Source organism: Sorex araneus, chromosome 6 (assembly GCF_027595985.1).
Source record: "Sorex araneus isolate mSorAra2 chromosome 6, mSorAra2.pri, whole genome shotgun sequence".
Taxonomy (NCBI): Eukaryota; Metazoa; Chordata; class Mammalia; order Eulipotyphla; family Soricidae; genus Sorex; species Sorex araneus.
Genome location: NC_073307.1, coordinates 163317031 through 163334688, shown reverse-complemented (window position 1 = coordinate 163334688; position 17658 = coordinate 163317031). Strand labels below are relative to the sequence as shown.

General features: G+C 63.9%; 1 protein-coding gene across 1 annotated transcript; it reads right to left on the bottom strand.

Annotated features, from left to right (window-relative positions):
• Window positions 1-221: 221 nt before the first annotated feature.
• On the bottom strand, window positions 222-6756 carry SLC22A12 (solute carrier family 22 member 12). The gene is made up of 9 exons (XM_012934968.2): window positions 6364-6756; window positions 5851-5954; window positions 5304-5458; window positions 5070-5232; window positions 2222-2345; window positions 2018-2133; window positions 1314-1528; window positions 508-616; window positions 222-423 (listed from the first exon to the last, which is right to left on the bottom strand). The coding sequence occupies exons 1-9, from the start codon at window positions 6754-6756 to the stop codon at window positions 222-224; spliced, it is 1581 nt and encodes a 526-aa protein (XP_012790422.2).
• Window positions 6757-17658: the final 10902 nt, after the last annotated feature.

Sequence of the window (17658 nt, the reverse complement as noted above, 5' to 3'; positions counted from 1 at the left end):
GGTCCAGTGGGAGAGTGGGCGTGCAGGGGCGGGGCATTCAGACCCCGGGGGGGGGGGGGGGGATGAAGGGCAGATGGAGCCGCGCGACCTGTGCCCTGGGTCTCCCCTGGCCCCAGCAGTGCTGTGTGACTCGGGCCAACCCTGTCCCGCTCTGGGCCTCCGCTTCTCCCTCTGTCCGGCTGGGGGTGAGGGCGCAGAGGGCGGTTCCCGCCTGGGCTCACTCACTGGACGTCCTGGAGGGTGTCGGGCAGAGGCAGGCCCCGGGTCTCGGGCAGCAGCACCGCGGCCAGGCCACTCAGCAGGGGCACAGCCCCGTAGGCCAGCAGCGGCAGCGCCAAACTGATGGTGCCCAGCATCCGGACCAAGGGCCCGAGGATGGCCCCGGCGCGGGCGGCCATCTGCCCCAGGCCCACGGCGGTCATCCTGCAGGAGAGGCTCCGTGAGGGCCACCTGTGGCCTGGACCGTGGCCTGGGGGAGATGTGGGTCAGGGGCGCCCCCAGCCTCACCTGAGCACGGTGGGGAAGAGCTCCCCGCTGTAGATGCTGACGCTGGTGAACGTGGACCCCAGGCTTACCAGCCCCAGCAGGGCCAGGGCTGAGCGCAGGACCCCCAGCTCTGTGGGTGGAGAGGGAGTGAGCGGGGCTGCTGGGGGCGCGCTTCAGTCCAGGCCCCTGCCTGAGCTTCCAGTTGTCTGAGACCCCCTTGCCCCAGGGTATCCCCAACCCCCACCACCCTGTGGGCCTCTGTGTCATCATGGCGTCCCCTCCTGGGGCACCTCCAGTTCCTGTCCCCATCACAGAGGTTTTGATTTTTTTTTTGTTTGTTTTTTGTTTTTTGGGTCACACCCAGCGATGCAGAGAGGTCACTCTGGCTCTGCACTCAGGAATTACTCCTGGCGGTGCTCGGGGGACCATATGGGATGCTGGGATTCAAACGTGGGTCAGTCGCATGCAGGACAAACGCTCTACCCGCTGTGCTATCGCTCCAGCCCCTTGATTTGGTTTTATCTAGGGGCCACACCTGCTGGGGCTGAGCGGGACGGCGGTGTCTGGGATTGCTTGCTGTGTGATCTGCCACATGGGCTCTCTCCCCAGCACCCCCACCTGTTGGGGGACCCAGGGCCTCACCTTCAGGGCAGGTGCGCTACCACTGGGCTCAGGGGCCATCTGAGTTCTTTATCTCTGTTTGCCATGCTGCCGCCCACCCCCACCCCCACATCTCTCCTGATATCCCCCCACCCCACCTCCTCCTCACTGCACCCATATGCCCTCCAAGAGCCTGGATTGTTGTTCCTGCCTGGACTATCGCTCACCCAGGGGCACCAGCGTGTTGGCGAGGATGCACAGCCCCGCCAGCACCAGCGCGGCCACCTGCGTGGGCCTGCGGCCAGCCCTGGCCAGCAGCAGTAAAGTGAGCATCTTGCCGGGGACGTCGGCCGCCCCGAGCAGGCCCTGGAGCAGGAAGATGTTGCTGCCCAGCGCCTGCAGGTCCAGGGCCAGCCCGTAGAAGGAGAAGCCAAAGGCGAACCTGGGGAAGAGCAGCGGCTCAGGCTGGGGTGGCCTGATGGCTGGTGTGTGCTGATGGGTGCGCCTGTGTGTGTGGACTACATTTCCCAGGTTCCCTTGCCAGGTCAAGTCTGGCCAATGGGAGGCCCAGGTGAGAGGCAGGAGGCGGGATCAGGGGGAGACGCAGGTCTCCGCCCTCTCTAGTGATGGTGTGACCCCGGAGCTGGCCTTCCTCCTGGCCTCTGAGTCCCCAGTATTAGCTGGGGGTGGGGAAGAGGGGGTGTCTGGCAAAACCCCTCCCTCCTGCCTGTCTGCCCCCAACTTGGGCGGGTGCCTTCCGGCCCAGCGCTTCCGGGCGTCTGGTCCTCGGGCCCTTCCATGGGCGACGTATGGCCTGTTCCGGGGTCCCTTTCTCACTTTGGGGTTGGGGGGCGGAGCTGCAGGCCACATCCCTGAGAAACTCCCCCAGAGGCAGAGTTGGGGTGCCGGTGGGGGGGTCCTCGGGACCTACCAGCACAGTGTGGAGATGCAGGCGCGCAGGCGCAGTCCCGGCGTGCGGAGCAGCGTGCCCAGGCTGGCGGGATCCCGGGCCGCACTCAGCTCCTCCCGCATGGCCGTGAGCAGGACCTGCAGGGGGACGCGGTCAGCAACGGGGGTTGGGGGTGGGGGGGCTACCTCCTGTCCGCAAGAGCTCTGTGGGGCGTCCCGGCCTCACCTCGATGGTCAGCGCGCTCCCCGTGCCCCCCTTCCCGTTGAAGGCGGCCACTCGGCGCAGCTCCTGCAGGCCACGCTCCAGTTTGCCCGTGATAAGCAGCCACCGCGCCGACTCTGCCAGCCACCTGTGCACGGGACGGGCACGTAGCAGCCTCACAACACGCCCCACCCATGCCCTACTGCCCCGCACCCTCGCGATGGCAACCTCTACCTAGTCAGTCCCAAGCCTGCTCCTTCCTGTTGAGCCGAACCCTTCCCAATACCTCTTCCCTGAGTCCTGTCCCTGTCCCCTCTACCTCAATATCTGACGCACTCCACAGTCTTGGCCTGTCTTCTGGCCCCTTGGCTCATGATCGGTCAGCATGGTGGCTACCAGTGTCCTGCCCCCCACCACTCCTGCATTCACCAGACCCCTGCCCAGATATCACGCCCAGCGCTTAGACACTTCGGCCTCCTGCCTTGGCTCACGTGGGTCTCATCAAACCCCTGTCCAGGCCTCCCTGGTTTCAGAACAGGGAAGAGGCAGGGACTCCATATTAAAGCTTGTGTCCTGCTGGACTCCAGGAATAGGGGGGTGAGCGAGGAGTCACAGTGCCAGTGATCCCAGTGCCCGGTCGGGGTTGCTGCCCACTGGGAGCCTGGGGTGTGTGTGTGCAGGTGTAAGGAAATGGCCCACCTGTGACCGACCTTCGAGGTGCTATAGGGGCGCTGGGAGACTGAGACTGGGGTTGGGGGAGCACGGCTTGGACTCCCTAGAGGGGAGACAGTGCAAGTGAGGTCATCTGAGGGAAGGGTGCTGCCGCGTGCTACAGGGGAGGCCTGGGGAGCTGGGGTTCCACCCATAGGTGCCCCCTCCCCCACTGGATCCAAGTTTGTGATGCCCTGATGGTTGGGGTTTACCATACAGGGTGCACGGTGCACGCAGGGACCCTGAGACTCAGCCAGAAGCCTGCACGAGATGGGCGCACCAGAGTCGTTTGTGGAATGAAGTAGTGAAGTCGTGAATGAATGTGGCACGCACACAGCGCTGGGCCAGGCCTCCCAGGAGGTGGGCTGGGCCAGGCCTCCCAGGAGGTGGGCTGGGCCAGGCCTCCCAGGAGGTGGGCTTCATCACCGGCAAAGAGCCGGAGGGGCGTGTCCTGGAATCTGCACCCCAGGCCTGGCCTCTGCCCTTTGGCTCGCCTGGTAGGCAGTGCTGCTTTCCCTCCCAGGGCCCTGGCACGGTATCTCCTGCTCTGCAGTGGCTGAATATGCCTTGTGAGAGTTTTTCTGCTCTAGTGATTCTGCTGGGAGCGATTTGGGGAGTTACTCAGTTGCCTAGTGTGGGCGCAGGTGCCCCAACCTCCACCCCTGCCTTCCTTTCTACAGTGTCTACAACGGCCAAATTACTCCCAATTGCTCTGCGTGTACGTAAGTGAGCTGACCCAGCCCTGCTCTGCCCTGCCCATGCTTACCGCCCAACCATCCATCCACACACCTACCCACCCACCCATCCATCCATGCATACTCCCAGCCATCCATCTATCCCCCGACACACACAGAGCCATCCATGCATACTCCCAGCCATCCATGTATCCACCCACTACATACCTTTGGCACACCTGTTGCGCAGGACTGCCTCCTCCTAGGTCCCTCCCAGTCATCCATCCAGCTACCTGCCCATCTATCCACCATCCATCCATTCACCCACCCATCTGCATACCTCCCGTCTACCATCAGTCTACTCTCCCATCAGCCTGCTCACCTATTTACCTATTATCCATCTATCCATCCATTCACCATCCAGTTATCTGTGCCCCCATTTACTCACCCATCCACCTATCTACATACCTATTCACCAATCTGCTCTCATCTACCTGTTTATCTGTCAGCCTGTCCTTTTTTTTTTTCTTTTTGGGTCACACCCAGCGATGCTCAGGGGTCACTCCTGGCTCTGCACTTGGGAATTACTCCTGGCCATGCTCAGGGGACCATATGGGATGCTGGGAATCGAACCCGGGTCGGCCGCATGCAAGGCAAACGCCCTCTCCACTGTGCTATAACTCCAGCCCCTCAGCCTCTCCTTTTATCTGCCCACCCATTCATGCACCATCCACTTACTCCCCTACACTCATCCATTCACACATACTTCTGTCTGCCCAGGCTCTCTCCCCTCACCTTTATCAATCTGCCCGTCTCCATCCATTTGGTATCACTACAAGCACATGCCAGGCCCCTGACATGGGTTTTTGATAATTTCTTTCAGGGCAGTGCAGACATTCCCTGATTCATCTACTTTGTGGGACAGGGGTGGGGACTCAGTGTCTCCTGACTCCCAGGTCATGGTCCCTGTACTTCAAGAATGTCCGTAGTAAGGCCGCTACGGCTGTGCTGTGTGCATGCACACATACCAGCCCTACTCTGGCCGAGGGCCGCCTCCTGGCAGAGTCAGCCCAGGACTGGTGATGGAAGAACGACCAAGGGACAGAGTGGGGGGCGGAGAGAGGCAGGACATGGGATGGGCAGAGGAAGAAGGTGCCTGGAGCTCCCCAGGTGGAAGTGGGCGAGCATTAAAGTTGGTCTGGCTACTGGCCCCATCAGCTAACCACAGGCACAGGGAAGGGACTTCTCCCACCACGCTCTTGCGTAGATGATTGGCCCTGAGGCTCCGCCCCCAGGGGAGGGGCTCCTCCCCACCACGCCCCCACAGATGATTGGTTGTCTGAGGCTCCACCCCAGAGGAGGGGCTTCTCCCTGTCACGCCCCCCACATGATTGGTCCTGTCCGAGGCTCTGACCCAGGGGAGGGGCTCCTCCTGCCATGCCCCCCACATAGATGATTGATGATGTCCAAGGGCCCAGAGTACCCACCACGAGTACAGGAAGCAGAGGAAGAAGGGGATGGAGGCCACCAGCTGCAGCCACGCCCAGTCGCGCACCCCGTAGGCCAGAGCGCCGGTGAGGACCTGGCCGAAGCTGAACCCCAGGGCGTTCAATGTCATGGCCAAGACGCGGGCCGAGGTCCACTCCATCACTGCAGGGAGAGTGGAGGGTCAACCTGGTGCGCGGCTCGGCCCCGCCCGCGCTGCCCCCGACGGGACGTACGCAGCGTGCCCGTGTTCATCATGACGCCCGCCACGGCGAAGGCCACCAAGAAGCGGAAGAGGCAGTACACGGGGAAGGTGGGGGCGAAGGCGGCCACGGTGCCAGCGACGGCCACCTGCAGGTAGTTCCAGGTCAGCATCAGTTTGCGTCCAAACCTGCAACAGACACACACAGACACACAGACACACACAACACGCAGAGGGTGGGGGAGGGGCCGCGCGGGCATTTGGGAGCCCATTCTGAGCTGGGGTGGAGGCTGGGCAGACCCTGGGTCAGCCCCGCGTGCCATTCCCGCACACCCGAGGCTCCCCCACCAACAGGAGCCACTAAGCAGCAGCTGGCAGCCCAGAGGCGGACAGTCTTAGCAGTGACTTTTCACGAGACACGGGGACCCCTCCCCACAGTCCCAGAAGTCAGTGGAGCCCAGGCTCCAGGGCCAGCCTTCAGCCGCAGGGCTTCCCCCAGACTGGTGGGAGTGGCCGCAGGTGGGCAGCGTGCAGGGCCAGTGGGGGAAGAGGGGGCCTGACCACACCGCTTGAGCACTCACCTGTCAGCGGCCTGGCCACACATGGCGGCGCCCACCAGGATCCCTGACAGGTAGATGGACTGGGACATGGACCGCAGGGCCTGAGAGTCACACACCAGGTCCCACTGTGGGGAGACGCCAAGGTCAGGGGGCTGGGGCCGCCCTGGCTGGCCGGGGCAGAGAGCTGATGAGGGCCCAGCATGCATCTCGTCAGCCACTGGGCAGGGCCACTGCCCCTCTGTGCCCCCCTCCGCCAGTGGCTGCCCAACCCCCCACCCCAAGCTGCTTCCCTCCAATTCTCCAGAGCCCCTCCTAGTCCACAGCCCCCCAGTTTGCTGCAAACCTCCTTGGGAATCCAGTGACCCTTCCCTGGGGCCCCTGGACTCTCAGCTCGGGATACCGCCCGAGTCACAGGCAAGTGGGAGCAGCCGGGGTGTTGGGGAGCCCCTCTAAGCGCAGCCTCTTGGATCCTAAGCTCAGACTGGACAACCCCAGAGTCAGGCCTGTGTGTGCCACCCCCGGGGGTGTCCTCACCTGTGCCACGATGGTGGAGGTGAAGGTGCTGCGGTCATACACCCAGCCGTCCACGCACGGCTCCGTGGCCGCCTCGCTCCAGTTGGTGGCCGTGACATTAGCGCCCAGGAGCTGCCACTGGGGCTGGCGGAAGCGGCGGCACGGATGGGGCCCCTGGGCAGGGCCCGGGGGGATGGAGACGGCCAGGAGGGCCTCGGGGTCCCTGGCGCCGGGGGTGGCCGAGCTGTTGTCCAGCAGCGGCACCCAGCAGCGGTGGGCGGGCACGGCGCCCGAGAAGTTCTCTATCATGTTATGCACGGTGAGCCACATGATGGGCACCACCAGGGCCGCCATCTGCAGCACCTGGAACCTGCCCAGGCCGCCCACTCGCTCCAGCAGCTCCGTGAAGGCCATGGAGCCCGGCGGGGCCCGCGGGGGGGCCCCCTACAGAGGCCGCCCCCGGGCTCGCTGCTGCCTCACTGGCCCGGCAGCCTGGAGCATGGCAGCGCTCAGGGCCCCCCGAGCCCCCGGCCTCTGGCAGCCCCGGCCCCAGAGTGACTGGAGCTGGGAAGTGGGTAAAGGGGCAGGAGACGGGGGTAGGGTTAACGTGTCACCCGGCCCGCTGGCCTCAATAATCATTCCCCAGTCTACGCGGCCAAAGTTTAACCAGCCGGGGTGGGGGGGGCATCAGTGGCACCGGAGGCTCCACCCGCAGCCCCCGGGGCCCTGGGGGCTGCCCTCCCTCAGCACTGCTCATGCCTCTCTGGGTCTCCGTGCCAGCGGGAGCACTGGCTGGGCCCTTCCATGGCGGCCTGGGTGAGCCTAAGTGATGCCCCAGCGGGGTGACGATCTCTGTGTGGGGTGAGTCACCCGACACCATGGGAACCCCACAAGCCCAACCTGTGTGCCCAGCCCCCCCATCCCCGCCCCCACTTCTCTCCTGCTCCCTCTGCCCTCACCCTCTCTCTCTCCTGAGCCTTCATGGGGTGAGAGTCCTACATCGGCCCCTCCAGGTGTCCAGAGTTCTCACCTTCGAGATCTGCCCCCACCAAAGCACCTCAGAGACTTGCTCAGCTCAACTCTGGGGTTCACACCTCCAGGCCCCGCAGAGGCCAAGCCCTGCTCTCACCATCCCACACTGCAAACCCTCTTTTGGAAAAAAAAAAAAACAGACCTCTGCATGAGAGTTAGAGGGCTCCTTTGGCACCAGCTGGCCAGCGCCTAACACTGGGCGGGAACGGAAGCGGTGTGTGCTGGGGATGGGGGAGGGGGGTCAGGGGTCAGGAAAGGTGGGACTGTGTGGAGAGCCCAGCGGGGTTGGCACTGGCAGGTCCGGGATGAAAACCCGCCCAGGGCGGCCAGGAAGTGCTCATCAGTGGGTGAATGTCAGGGGTCGGAGCCACAGGACAGCGGGGAGGGCATTTGCTTTGCACACGGCCCACCTGGGTTCAATCCTGGGCATCCCATATGGTCCCCCAAGCACCGCCAGGAGCCATTCCTGAGTGCAGAGCCAGAAGGAACCCCTGAGCATTGTTTGGTGTGACCCACCTCCAAAAAAAAAAAAGACAAGTGCATGAATGTGCGCATGAGCGCATGGCTGTGTTTCAGGGTGCACGTGAGCTTATGAATGTGTGCTCGTGTGTGTGCACGATTGTGCGCCCATGATGGCCTGAATGTGTGTCAGGAATAGAGGCACGTGTGTCCGTGTCTCTCTGTGAAGCAATGCTGACCTGTCTTCTCCCTTGTGCTTTGGGGTGCGAGTCTGTCCCTCCCCAGCCCACATCTCTCTGTCTTACTCAGATTCTTCTGTCGATGCAGTTCACCAGGAAGTTTCTCCTCTCTGGCCGCTGCCTCCAGTCTGCGTCCAGTGCACTTGCTCACACAGCGCCCTCAGCCCGATGCCGTCCCCGCACTGACCCTCGGTCCACAACCTGCAACTGCCTGAGCCTGCTCCCCCAGGAGGCTCTCCTGGCTTGCCCTGGCCCCCTTCTGGCTCAGATGGCACCTGAGCCCCCTCTTCACCCCTGACACGTTGATCTGGGAGTCTCCGTCCAGCGGGTTCCTGGAGGGCAGGTGAAAGTTCCATGGAGACTTGCTGCAGCTGTCGCAGGCTGGAGTCAGCTCCCGGGGCTCGAGCACGTGTGCCAGGAGCAACCCCGAGCACAGAGCCAGGGGGAGCCCCTGGGCAAGCTGGTGCAGTGCCCCCCAAAACAACAACAACAACAACAGCAAAAACAAACCCATTTCTGTTGGGGGTTTTTGATTCTAGAATAAACTCACAAACCTTTGATGCAAATTCAGAAAACAGGGAACAATTGCTCCAAAACTCAGCAGCCAGTGACCTGGGCCGTCCCCTGGACTGGGGGCAGGGGGATCTGGGCGACTTGTCAGCCTGGCCTATGACCCTGCTCCGGTCCCTGTGTCAAACCCAGGCCTCTGCCTTTAGCTCAGAGGTTGCCAGTAGGCCGTGAGCAAAGAGCTGGCGTCGCCGCTGGTCTCATTACCCTCTGTCCCTTAAACCGTCGCTTACGCCTTCCTTCTTTCTGCCTTCCTTCCACCTTCCTTTCTTTCTTCCGCCTTCCTTCCTTTCTTCCGCCTTCCTTCCACCTTCCTTCCTTTCTTCCACCTTCCTTCCTTTCTTCCGCCTTCCTTCCTTTCTTCCGCCTTCCTTCCACCTTCCTTCCTTTCTTCTGCCTTTCTTCCTTTCTTCCACCTTCCTTCCTTTCTTCCGCCTTTCTTCCGCCTTCCTTCCTTCCTTCCGCCTTCCTTCCTTTCTTCCACCTTCCTTCCGCCTTCCTTCCTTTCTTCCGCCTTCCTTCCGCCTTCCTTCCTTTCTTCCGCCTTCCTTCCTTTCTTCCGCCTTCCTTCCGCCTTCCTTCCTTTCTTCCGCCTTCCTTCCGCCTTCCTTTCTTCCGCCTTCCTTCCGCCTTTCTTCCTTTCTTCCGCCTTCCTTCCTTTCTTCTGCCTTTCTTCCTTTCTTCCACCTTCCTTCCTTTCTTCCGCCTTCCTTCCTTTCTTCCACCTTCCTTCCGCCTTCCTTCCTTTCTTTTTCTTTCTCCCTGTTTTGTGGGGGACACACCCAGTGGGACTCAGGACTCCTGGCTCTGCGCTCAGGGATCCCTCCCAGTCCCTGTGGGGTGCTGGGGATCGAACCCAGGCCAGCCTTGTGCGAGGTGAGCGCCCACCCCGCTGTCTAGCTCTCCTGGCCCGTTGTTCTCGCTCTTTCCCTGCTGTCTCACTTCACTGGCTTTCCACTTGCCTCGGGTCTGAGCCCACAGCCGAGGAGCTATTTTCGCCTGGCTCCTCCTGGAGCCTGCCCCCTCCTCTCACTCGCTTCCCGGGAAGAAAGAAGCCAGCAGAGCCTCGTCAGCCTCTTCCAGCCCACTGGGGTCGGTGCATCCACGCGGCGGCCGGGGAGGGGGGTGCTCTCCCTCTGCAGACCCCCTGGCAGTTCCTCTCCGTCCTCCCTACGGTGCTCCCTCCCTCCCAGCGTCCCCCGCTCTCCTGAGAGTTGAGCCCCTCAGAGGCGCCTGCTCCACCTCTGATGCTTTCATTGCCTTTGGCCAGGGGCGCCGAGGTGAGGAACCAGCTGAGCCTGTCGCTCCTGTACCCACACTTCAGGGATAGATTCCCCGCGGCTCTGCAGAGAAGCCGCCCGCACCTGCCCGAGAGTGTGGAGTGTCGTGGCCTCGCCAAGGGGGGACCCCGCCCTCCTCCCCTGCCCTCCCCTCCCCCCTCAGGAGCTATTTTCCACAGAGCCTCAATGACTTATTGTGATTTGTGAGTTCGCTGCTTTGGTTATTTATATTCCACATAGGAGAGAACCATCTGGTATGTGTTTTTCCTTCCGGACTCTAAACTTTTCTTAAAAAATAAAAAAAATCCATGTGTCAGGGCTGGAGAGCTCACACGGGGAAGGCGCTCGCCTTGCACACGGCAGGGCCCGGTTTCCTGCCACACGCAGCGTCCGCCGAGCGCTGCTAGGAGTGATGCTCGGGCAGAGCAAGGAACAGCCCTCAGGCACCCCTGAATGTGACCTAACCCCCCTAAACCTGCCATCGGTCTGGGGCCGGAGCGATATACAGTAGGCAGGGCACTTGCTTTGCATGCGGCTGACCCTGGTTTGATCCCCGGCATCCCGATGGTCTCCCGAGCACTGCCAGGAGTAATTCCTGAGTGCAGAACCAGGAGTGACCCCTGAGCACCACCAGGTGTGGTCCCCCCCAAAAAAATATCTGTTATCTGGGTCCCTGTCTTCCTGTCTGTTGCTCCCCCAAAGCTCTGGTGGTCTCTGGGGTCCCAAGGAGACTCCCTGCCTTGCACAGACACCGGGGCCTTGGGGACATGGATGCAGATACGGGCTGAGCTGCGGCCCTGGGCCCCGGGGCACCTGCCTCTGGGGGTCTCGGGAAACACCCCAGGGGACACTCTGAGTCCCCCACCCTGAGCCCCGTGTCGAGGAAGGCAGCCAGGCTCACAGCACCACCCCAGGGGTGCCCAGGCTGCAGTGCAGAGCACTGTGTCCACTCGGGGTCAGGCAGGAGGCCGGAAACAAGGCGCCCTCTGGGGAGGAGCCCCTAGGCCCCCTCCTGCACCCCTGCTTCCCCCACCTCCTCTTCCTTCCATCCCCCAAGAGCCACTGGCAGGGAGTTTCCTGCTCATCTCCAGGGAGAAGCCCCTCCCCCTCTCGTGGGACCCCCCCCACTGTGGTGTCAGCCGTCCCGCCTGTCCTCCTCCCACCCTCAGCCCCTCCCTTCACGCCTCCGCAGGGAGCCTTGTTCTTGTAACTGTTTTTGTGTGGGGGCCACACCTAGTGGTGCTCAGGGGCTACTCACAGCTCAGTGCTCAGGGAACCCTGGGGTGCGGGGGACGGAGCCTGGGTCTCCTGAGTGTTGTGCAACCCTGAAGCTGCTCTCGTGGCTCCCCGAGGCCTTCTCTGCCTCTGCGCCCCGAGTACAATTCGTCCACCTCTCGGTCCGTGAACCCACTGGCCTCTTTCGTCTTTGTCTCATAAATCCCCTCGGCTTCCTTCCTGGGGAAGCTTCTGGAACATGGGGGCCACCGTGAGGAATCACAGCGGTCAGCGTTGGAGGGGGTTGGCCTGACTGGTTCACGGGCCCCTCGGGAGCAAGCTGGAAAGGGGATTGATTTTGCTCTTGGGGTTTAGGTCACACCCAGTGATGCTCAGGGCTGACTCCTGGCTCTGTGCTCGGGGCTCAGTCCTAACGCTACTTGGGGGACCATATGCGGTGCTGGGGACTCAACGGGGATCAGCCACATGCAAAGCTGGTGCCTTCACCCCTGCACCACTCTTAGGCCCCGGGAATGCAGACGTAAGACCCACAGTGGAACAGACGGAATCACCGGGGTCCAAGGTGTTTGGGGTTCAGGCTGGGGCAGCTGGCAAGCAGCATCACGCAGCCCCTTGTGCCCAGCGTCGGGGGCTGGAGGAGGCCTGGGGTAGAAGGACGGGGTTCGGGGAGCAAGCCGAGGGGACAGATATGCCACTGAGAGGCGGCAGGAGTGGGCGGGCAGGGCCCGGAAGGAACCCGGGAAGGGTGTGGAACTTCACTGCAGAGTGGAGGCTGCGACTCAGGCGGGCCAAGGGGCCTCGCCAGGTGACAGGGCGGGGAGCCGGGACCTTGGAGAATCGCACACATGTAGGGGTGAGGCTGGAATGGCAGAGAGAGGGGCTGTGTCCTGGGATTGTCACCAGCCATGATTTTCGGGGAGGAAGGCTGCAGGCCGGGCGGGCGTCCTGGTCTTGGTGACAGTGGTGGGTGGAGGGCCAGGGGGAAGGGCAGGGGGAGGGGGGCTGGTGAAGACCAGGTGGACGGCTGGTGGGAGGGCAGCCCCCCGAGGCCCAGTGCAGGCCAGATGTCCCGGCGCCCGGCACGCGTGGTGTCACCTCTCCCGCTGAATCGTGCTGCGGACCTCGGGCCACCGCTCAGCCCCCCGGTGCCCTGTGGCGCGGGCAGCTGCCGCTGGGTCGGGGCCAGCGGGCACAGAGTGCTGACCGGCAGTGACTCAGCAAAGTCCCCACGGGCTGGGCCAGGGGCAGCCGGGCTGGCTGAGTCCAGGCGGGCAGTGGGAGGGGGTGGACATTTGCTCCACCTCCTGCATGCTCCAGTGGGGCCGGGGGTAGGGGGCACAGCCTGCCCGTCCTGGGGGGCTCCGAGGCCGGCTGGTGGCTGCAGTGTCAGCGCAGCCGCCTCACGCCCTCGGCCTGTGTCCCCGGCCGTCGCCAGTCTGCCCGGACGGAACCCGCACCCCGCTTTCTCGGGGTGCTGTTTCCTGGACTGAGTTGCCCCTCCTCATGGCAGGCCGAGAGCCACCAGGTACAGGCAAATTCCGGCCGGATCCGGCGTGCGGACTTGAGCCCGGAGAGGCCGCGCAGGGCCCTGGTCCTGCCGGGTCCTGCACTGTCGCCCCCGCCCCTCTACAGGCTCTCAGGGGAGGTTGGGGTTCTCGAGGGCCCCTGGCAACTCAGGCTGCCCATGTCCCAGCCCCCCTCATTGGAGGCCCCAACCCCGCAATGCCCGCGTTTCTCTTGTTCCCCAACGCTGCTCCCGCAGTGCCAGGAGTCTGGGTCCCCCACACGCCCCGCATCCACAGTGGCCAGCCCCGCCACGCTACCAGACTCAGGCTCAGTGTAACGGTCCACACTGGCCAGCTGGGAGGTGCCACAGTTCTCAGTGATGATGGGGGAGGTGATGGTAAGCGTGACAGTGGAGGTGATGGTGGAGGAGACAGTGGAGGTGATGGTGGAGGAGACAGTGGAGGTGATGGTGGAGTGACAATGGATGGAGGTGACCGTGGAGGTGACGGTGGAGGTGATGGTGGAGGAGACAGTGGAGATGACAGTGGAGGTGACGGTGGAGGTGACGGTGGAGGTGACGGTGGAGGTGACTGATGCTGGCTGTAGTGATGATGGAGGTGACGGTGCTACCTCACGGTCACTGTCATGTTGGGCGTGCTCCGAGATTCTCTTCCTCTATTAACGCGCCTGACGCTTCCCACCACTCTCCCGACTGGACGGGCCATTCTCATGTGCCTTTCTGCAAATGGGAAACTGAGGCTAAGCAGGGAACCACGGCCCAAGATCAGGGCACGCCTAGGCCTGCTCACGCCAGTTCACGCTCCACTTCCGGGTTTGGTTGCAGTCCTGGGGGCCGCCAGGCAGGTTCCTGGGACGGGGGGCACTTGCCGCGCACCAGAAGCCGGCCTGGCTTCAGTCCCTGACACCCCCCCGTGGGGCCCCCCAGGAGTGAGCCCCGAGCACCGCTGGGTGTGGCCCAAGAACAAAAACCAAATAAAAAAAAAACCTCCGAGTGCCACAGGTTGGCACCTGCCCTGCACCCCACCTGACCCGGTGTCCCCCCAGCTCCCGGATACCCCCCATGTTCTCTGGCCCCGGGGAGGCCCCTCCCGGGCGTGGCCGGACACGACTCATCAAAGGACCCGCCTCCCCCGCCCCGTGACCTTCCTGAGGACCCGCGGCTGCAGAGCCCTGCCTGCACCCCACGGCTCACCCCAGAATCTGTCCGGCTCTCCCCCCTACCCCCTGCACCTCCCTCGGGACTCAGGCCGCGGGGCTCCGGGAGCTGAAGGCGGGCACCTGCATGTCCCCACTGTCTGCCTGTAAAAGTGGGGTGACTTCCTCTCGGGTGAGTGGCCGGGGTTGGGGGACGGCAGCCCGGCTGTGGTTGGCATCCGGTGAGCACAGGGCCCTGGCCAGAGGCCCTGTTTTTCCTTCCTTCTTTTTCTTTCTTTCTCTTCCTTGCCCTCTTTCTTTCTCTCCCTTCCTTCATCTCTTTCCTGTATTTTTTTTTTGGGTCACACCCGGCGATGCACAGGGGTCACTCCTGGCTCTGCACCCAGGAATCACCCCCGGCGGTGCTCAAGGGACCATATGGGATGCTGCGATTCGAACCCGGGTCGGCCGCGTGCAAGGCAAACGCCCTACCCGCTGTGCTATCGCTCCAGCCCTCTTTCCTGTATTTTTTTTTTGGAGTGGGGGGTGGCATGCCCAGTGACACTCAGGGCCGACTCCTGGCTCTGCACTCAGGGACTGCGGCAGTGCTTGAGGGACTACATGGGACGCCGGGGTGTGAACCTGGGCTGGCCGAGTGCAAAGCAGGCACCCTCCCCACTGCCCTGCCCCTCCAGCCTCTCCCCATTTCCCTGCTTCCCACGAGTCCTCCGGGCTGGTCCCTCCGGGCCGGGAGCGAATCCACTCTAAGTAGGTCAAGGAGTGCCCGGCCGCCAGGCCCCGCCGCTTCCTTTATGTGCCCGCGGCTCCTGCGAGTCTGGTTGGCTCCACCAAAGGGACTTCGCTCTCCTCGTGTGCCAAAGAGATTTTTCATGTTAAAATTCAACAGGGGTGGGTTGAGGAAGCGCCAGAACCAGGCTCCTCAGCTGCTCCCCCAGGCTGAACTGTGCCCCTGCGGGCAGGGGCTTGCCCACCGCGGGCGGCGAGCAGCGGGCACGTTTACCAGGTCTGGGTACAAGCCCTGCACCCCCCAGCCTCCTGCACTGTTGCCCCGGAGGCGGGTCTCCAGGCAGCCTTGTCCAGGGGTCCGGGTCGGCTGCTGACCACCACCACAGACCCCGGCTTCCTGCCAGCCCCCCACTTTGCCGGAGAAGTTCTGTCGGGGGGGGGGGCGTGTATTGGGCGGAGCCGCACCCTGTCCCAGTGAGAGGGTGACAGAGCGAGGGCGCTTCTTCAGTGTGGCGCTTTCCAGGCTGTTTTTCCGAGGATTTGAGCCGCCTTTGGGGCCGGCCGGGGGGAGGGCAGGGCCAGGCGGCCACACGGAGCTTGACACCGCGGCTCCCGCTGCGCCGGAAAACACAGCGGGGAGCTTGGCTGCGTCCCCAGGTTCCTTCCTGCATCTGTGGCCGGGAGGTGCAAGCCGGGGTTCAGAGTGACCAGTGCTGGCCGCAGCCTGGACAAACCCCCGAGGCCCCTGCCAGCTCGAGAGAGCGTGGGGGCTGCCCGGGGCTGTATTCCTTGCTCTGCCAGAGCTGTGTGGCCTTGGGATGGCGCTCAGCCTCTCTGTGCCAGGGGAGAAGCAGGTGGTGAGCGCTCTGACCTCACAGCTCCCGGCCGTGAAGCCGGTTCCTTCCAGCAGTCCTGGCACAGCCTCATTGTCGTCACCACGAGGTGACACCATCTGATCCTGAGGACTAGGGACCCGCAGGGGAACCCCCAAGGCTAAAGTGAGAAGGGGGAGCTGGGGCTCAGGCGAGGCCGGGAGCAATGGCCTTTGGAGGGGGCACTAGCTGGACTCGTGGGTGAGGCTGGGGTCCATCCCATGGGCCACCGCCCGCGTGCCACTGTCTTTCCGGAAAGGTCACCCGTGTCCCCATGTCACAAACTAGAGTTAATATATGTGTGTGGGGGGAGGCATGTGTGAGGGGGGATCCCAGGAGGGTTTGTGGGGACCTCGGGAGCTGGTGGGGGGAGTCTCAGGGGCTCGTGGGGGGACTCTCGGCGGTGGTTGGGGGCTCTCAGCTCCTGGAGCCCCTGCCCCTAGCCTGGGTCCTTCCTACCTGGGCGGATCTGAACCCTGTGTGCACCGCCCCCCGGACACCTAGCCGGGAGGAAGCAAGGAGGGGTCGCTTCTGCACAGCCTGGGGGGCTGAGATTGGGCTGCCCCTGCCGGGGGGGGGCAGGGAGCAGGGGTGACGCTGCATCCTCTGCTCCATGTCTCCGCCATCCTCTCCTGGAGCCTGTGCTCGACCCCAGAACACTGGACTCTGCAGCCAGTGCTCGGCCATGGCGCTCCATGCTGTGCAGGCTGGAAATGCCGTCCCTCTCTATTCGGTTCCTCCGGGGGGACCCGGAGGCACCCCAAGCCCTCACTGAGCCTGGTGAGACGCGTCTCATGCCATGGGTGCCCCAGGTCGGGCCCCGCAGAGTGCTGAGGGATCCCAGCCAGCATGAGTGGGGTGCGGGGGCCCAGGGCGGCTCCCACCCAGAGGGGAGTATGTGGTGGTGACGCCCCAAGTCCCTTCTGGCCTCTGCACCCCTGAGGGGCTGGAAATTGTCCCGAAAGGCCTTGGGTGGGCTCCGAAGAATGCAGCCCCCTGCCCCCGCCCCCTCGGGGGGCTTGGGCTGGCTGCAGTGGCAGGAGGCACGGACAGAGCTGGCACCGCCACCCTGCCCATCTGCGGCCGAGCAGGTGGCGGGGGCGGGGCGGGCGGGCAGCCAGGGCTGTTGGCGGTGGCTCCCTCGGAGGCTCTGCCCGGTGCGGGGCGCCCCCTACAGCCGGGAGGCGGGTAGGTCACGCTGCAGCAAAGGAGCCGAAGGTGTCCGCAGGGAAGGGGCCTGGACAAGGAGGACACCCCGGGGTCCTGTGGGTGGGGTGGGGTGAGGGCACACGTGACCCCGCTGGCCCCCAGACTCTAGTGGCCGTGGGGACAGGGCGTGTTGGGGCTGGCTTCCTGGGAGGGGCAAGGCCTGAAGCAGGGGGCCGGGGTTTGGTGGAGTGAGTGGGGAGCAGGGTCAGGAGTGGGGGCTGGGGTCAGCCTCCCCTGGGTCAGCCCCTCCCGGTCGGCTCCCTCCCCCCCGTCACGCCCCCTCCCCGCCCCCCCCACCCCCGTCAGGCCCTCCTGTTCCTCAGGCCCCTCAGCTGCTGCTTCTCGGCAGAGCCCTCAGGGGTCAGCGGCCGGTGCCAACATTTCTCTTGCTGCTGTGCACGAGTCTGGGCTGAAGCCGACTGCCACGGACACGCTGACCTGGCTGGGGGTGTTTAAACGTGCGTGTGTGCACACACTTGTGAGTGGATGCACATGTGCATATGTGTATGCATGCGTTTGCATATGTATTTCATGTGCGTGCATATATGTGTGTATGCACATATGCATGGGCATGCCTGTGTGTATGTGCATGTGCATGCACATATGCATGTGTGCGTGCACGTGTGCACATATGCAGGAGGCGACTCAGTGGGACATGAGCTTTCGTCCTAGAAAAGCCCAGAGTGGGCAGAAACACCGGGTGGAGGTTCAGGCCCGAACCTAGCACCGCCGAGGAGAACCAGGTCGGCCCGGCAAGAATCTCCAGGAGGGTCTCACAGGGCTCCTGAGAACTGTTTGGGAGCCCCCAAAAGATCAAGACCCTGAATGCCCAGCAGCCGGCGCTGGCAGGAGCGGGGCAGGGGCACGGGCAGCCGGGCACGCGGGGCGACGAGAGGCGCAGGCTGCGCGCTCGGCCCGAAGCAGGAAGGAAACAACCGAGTCACACAGCCTCTTCCCGCCAGCCGCAGCCACCTGGCCCAGCGGCGGCCACCCCACCGCCCCTGTCTGGCCAGC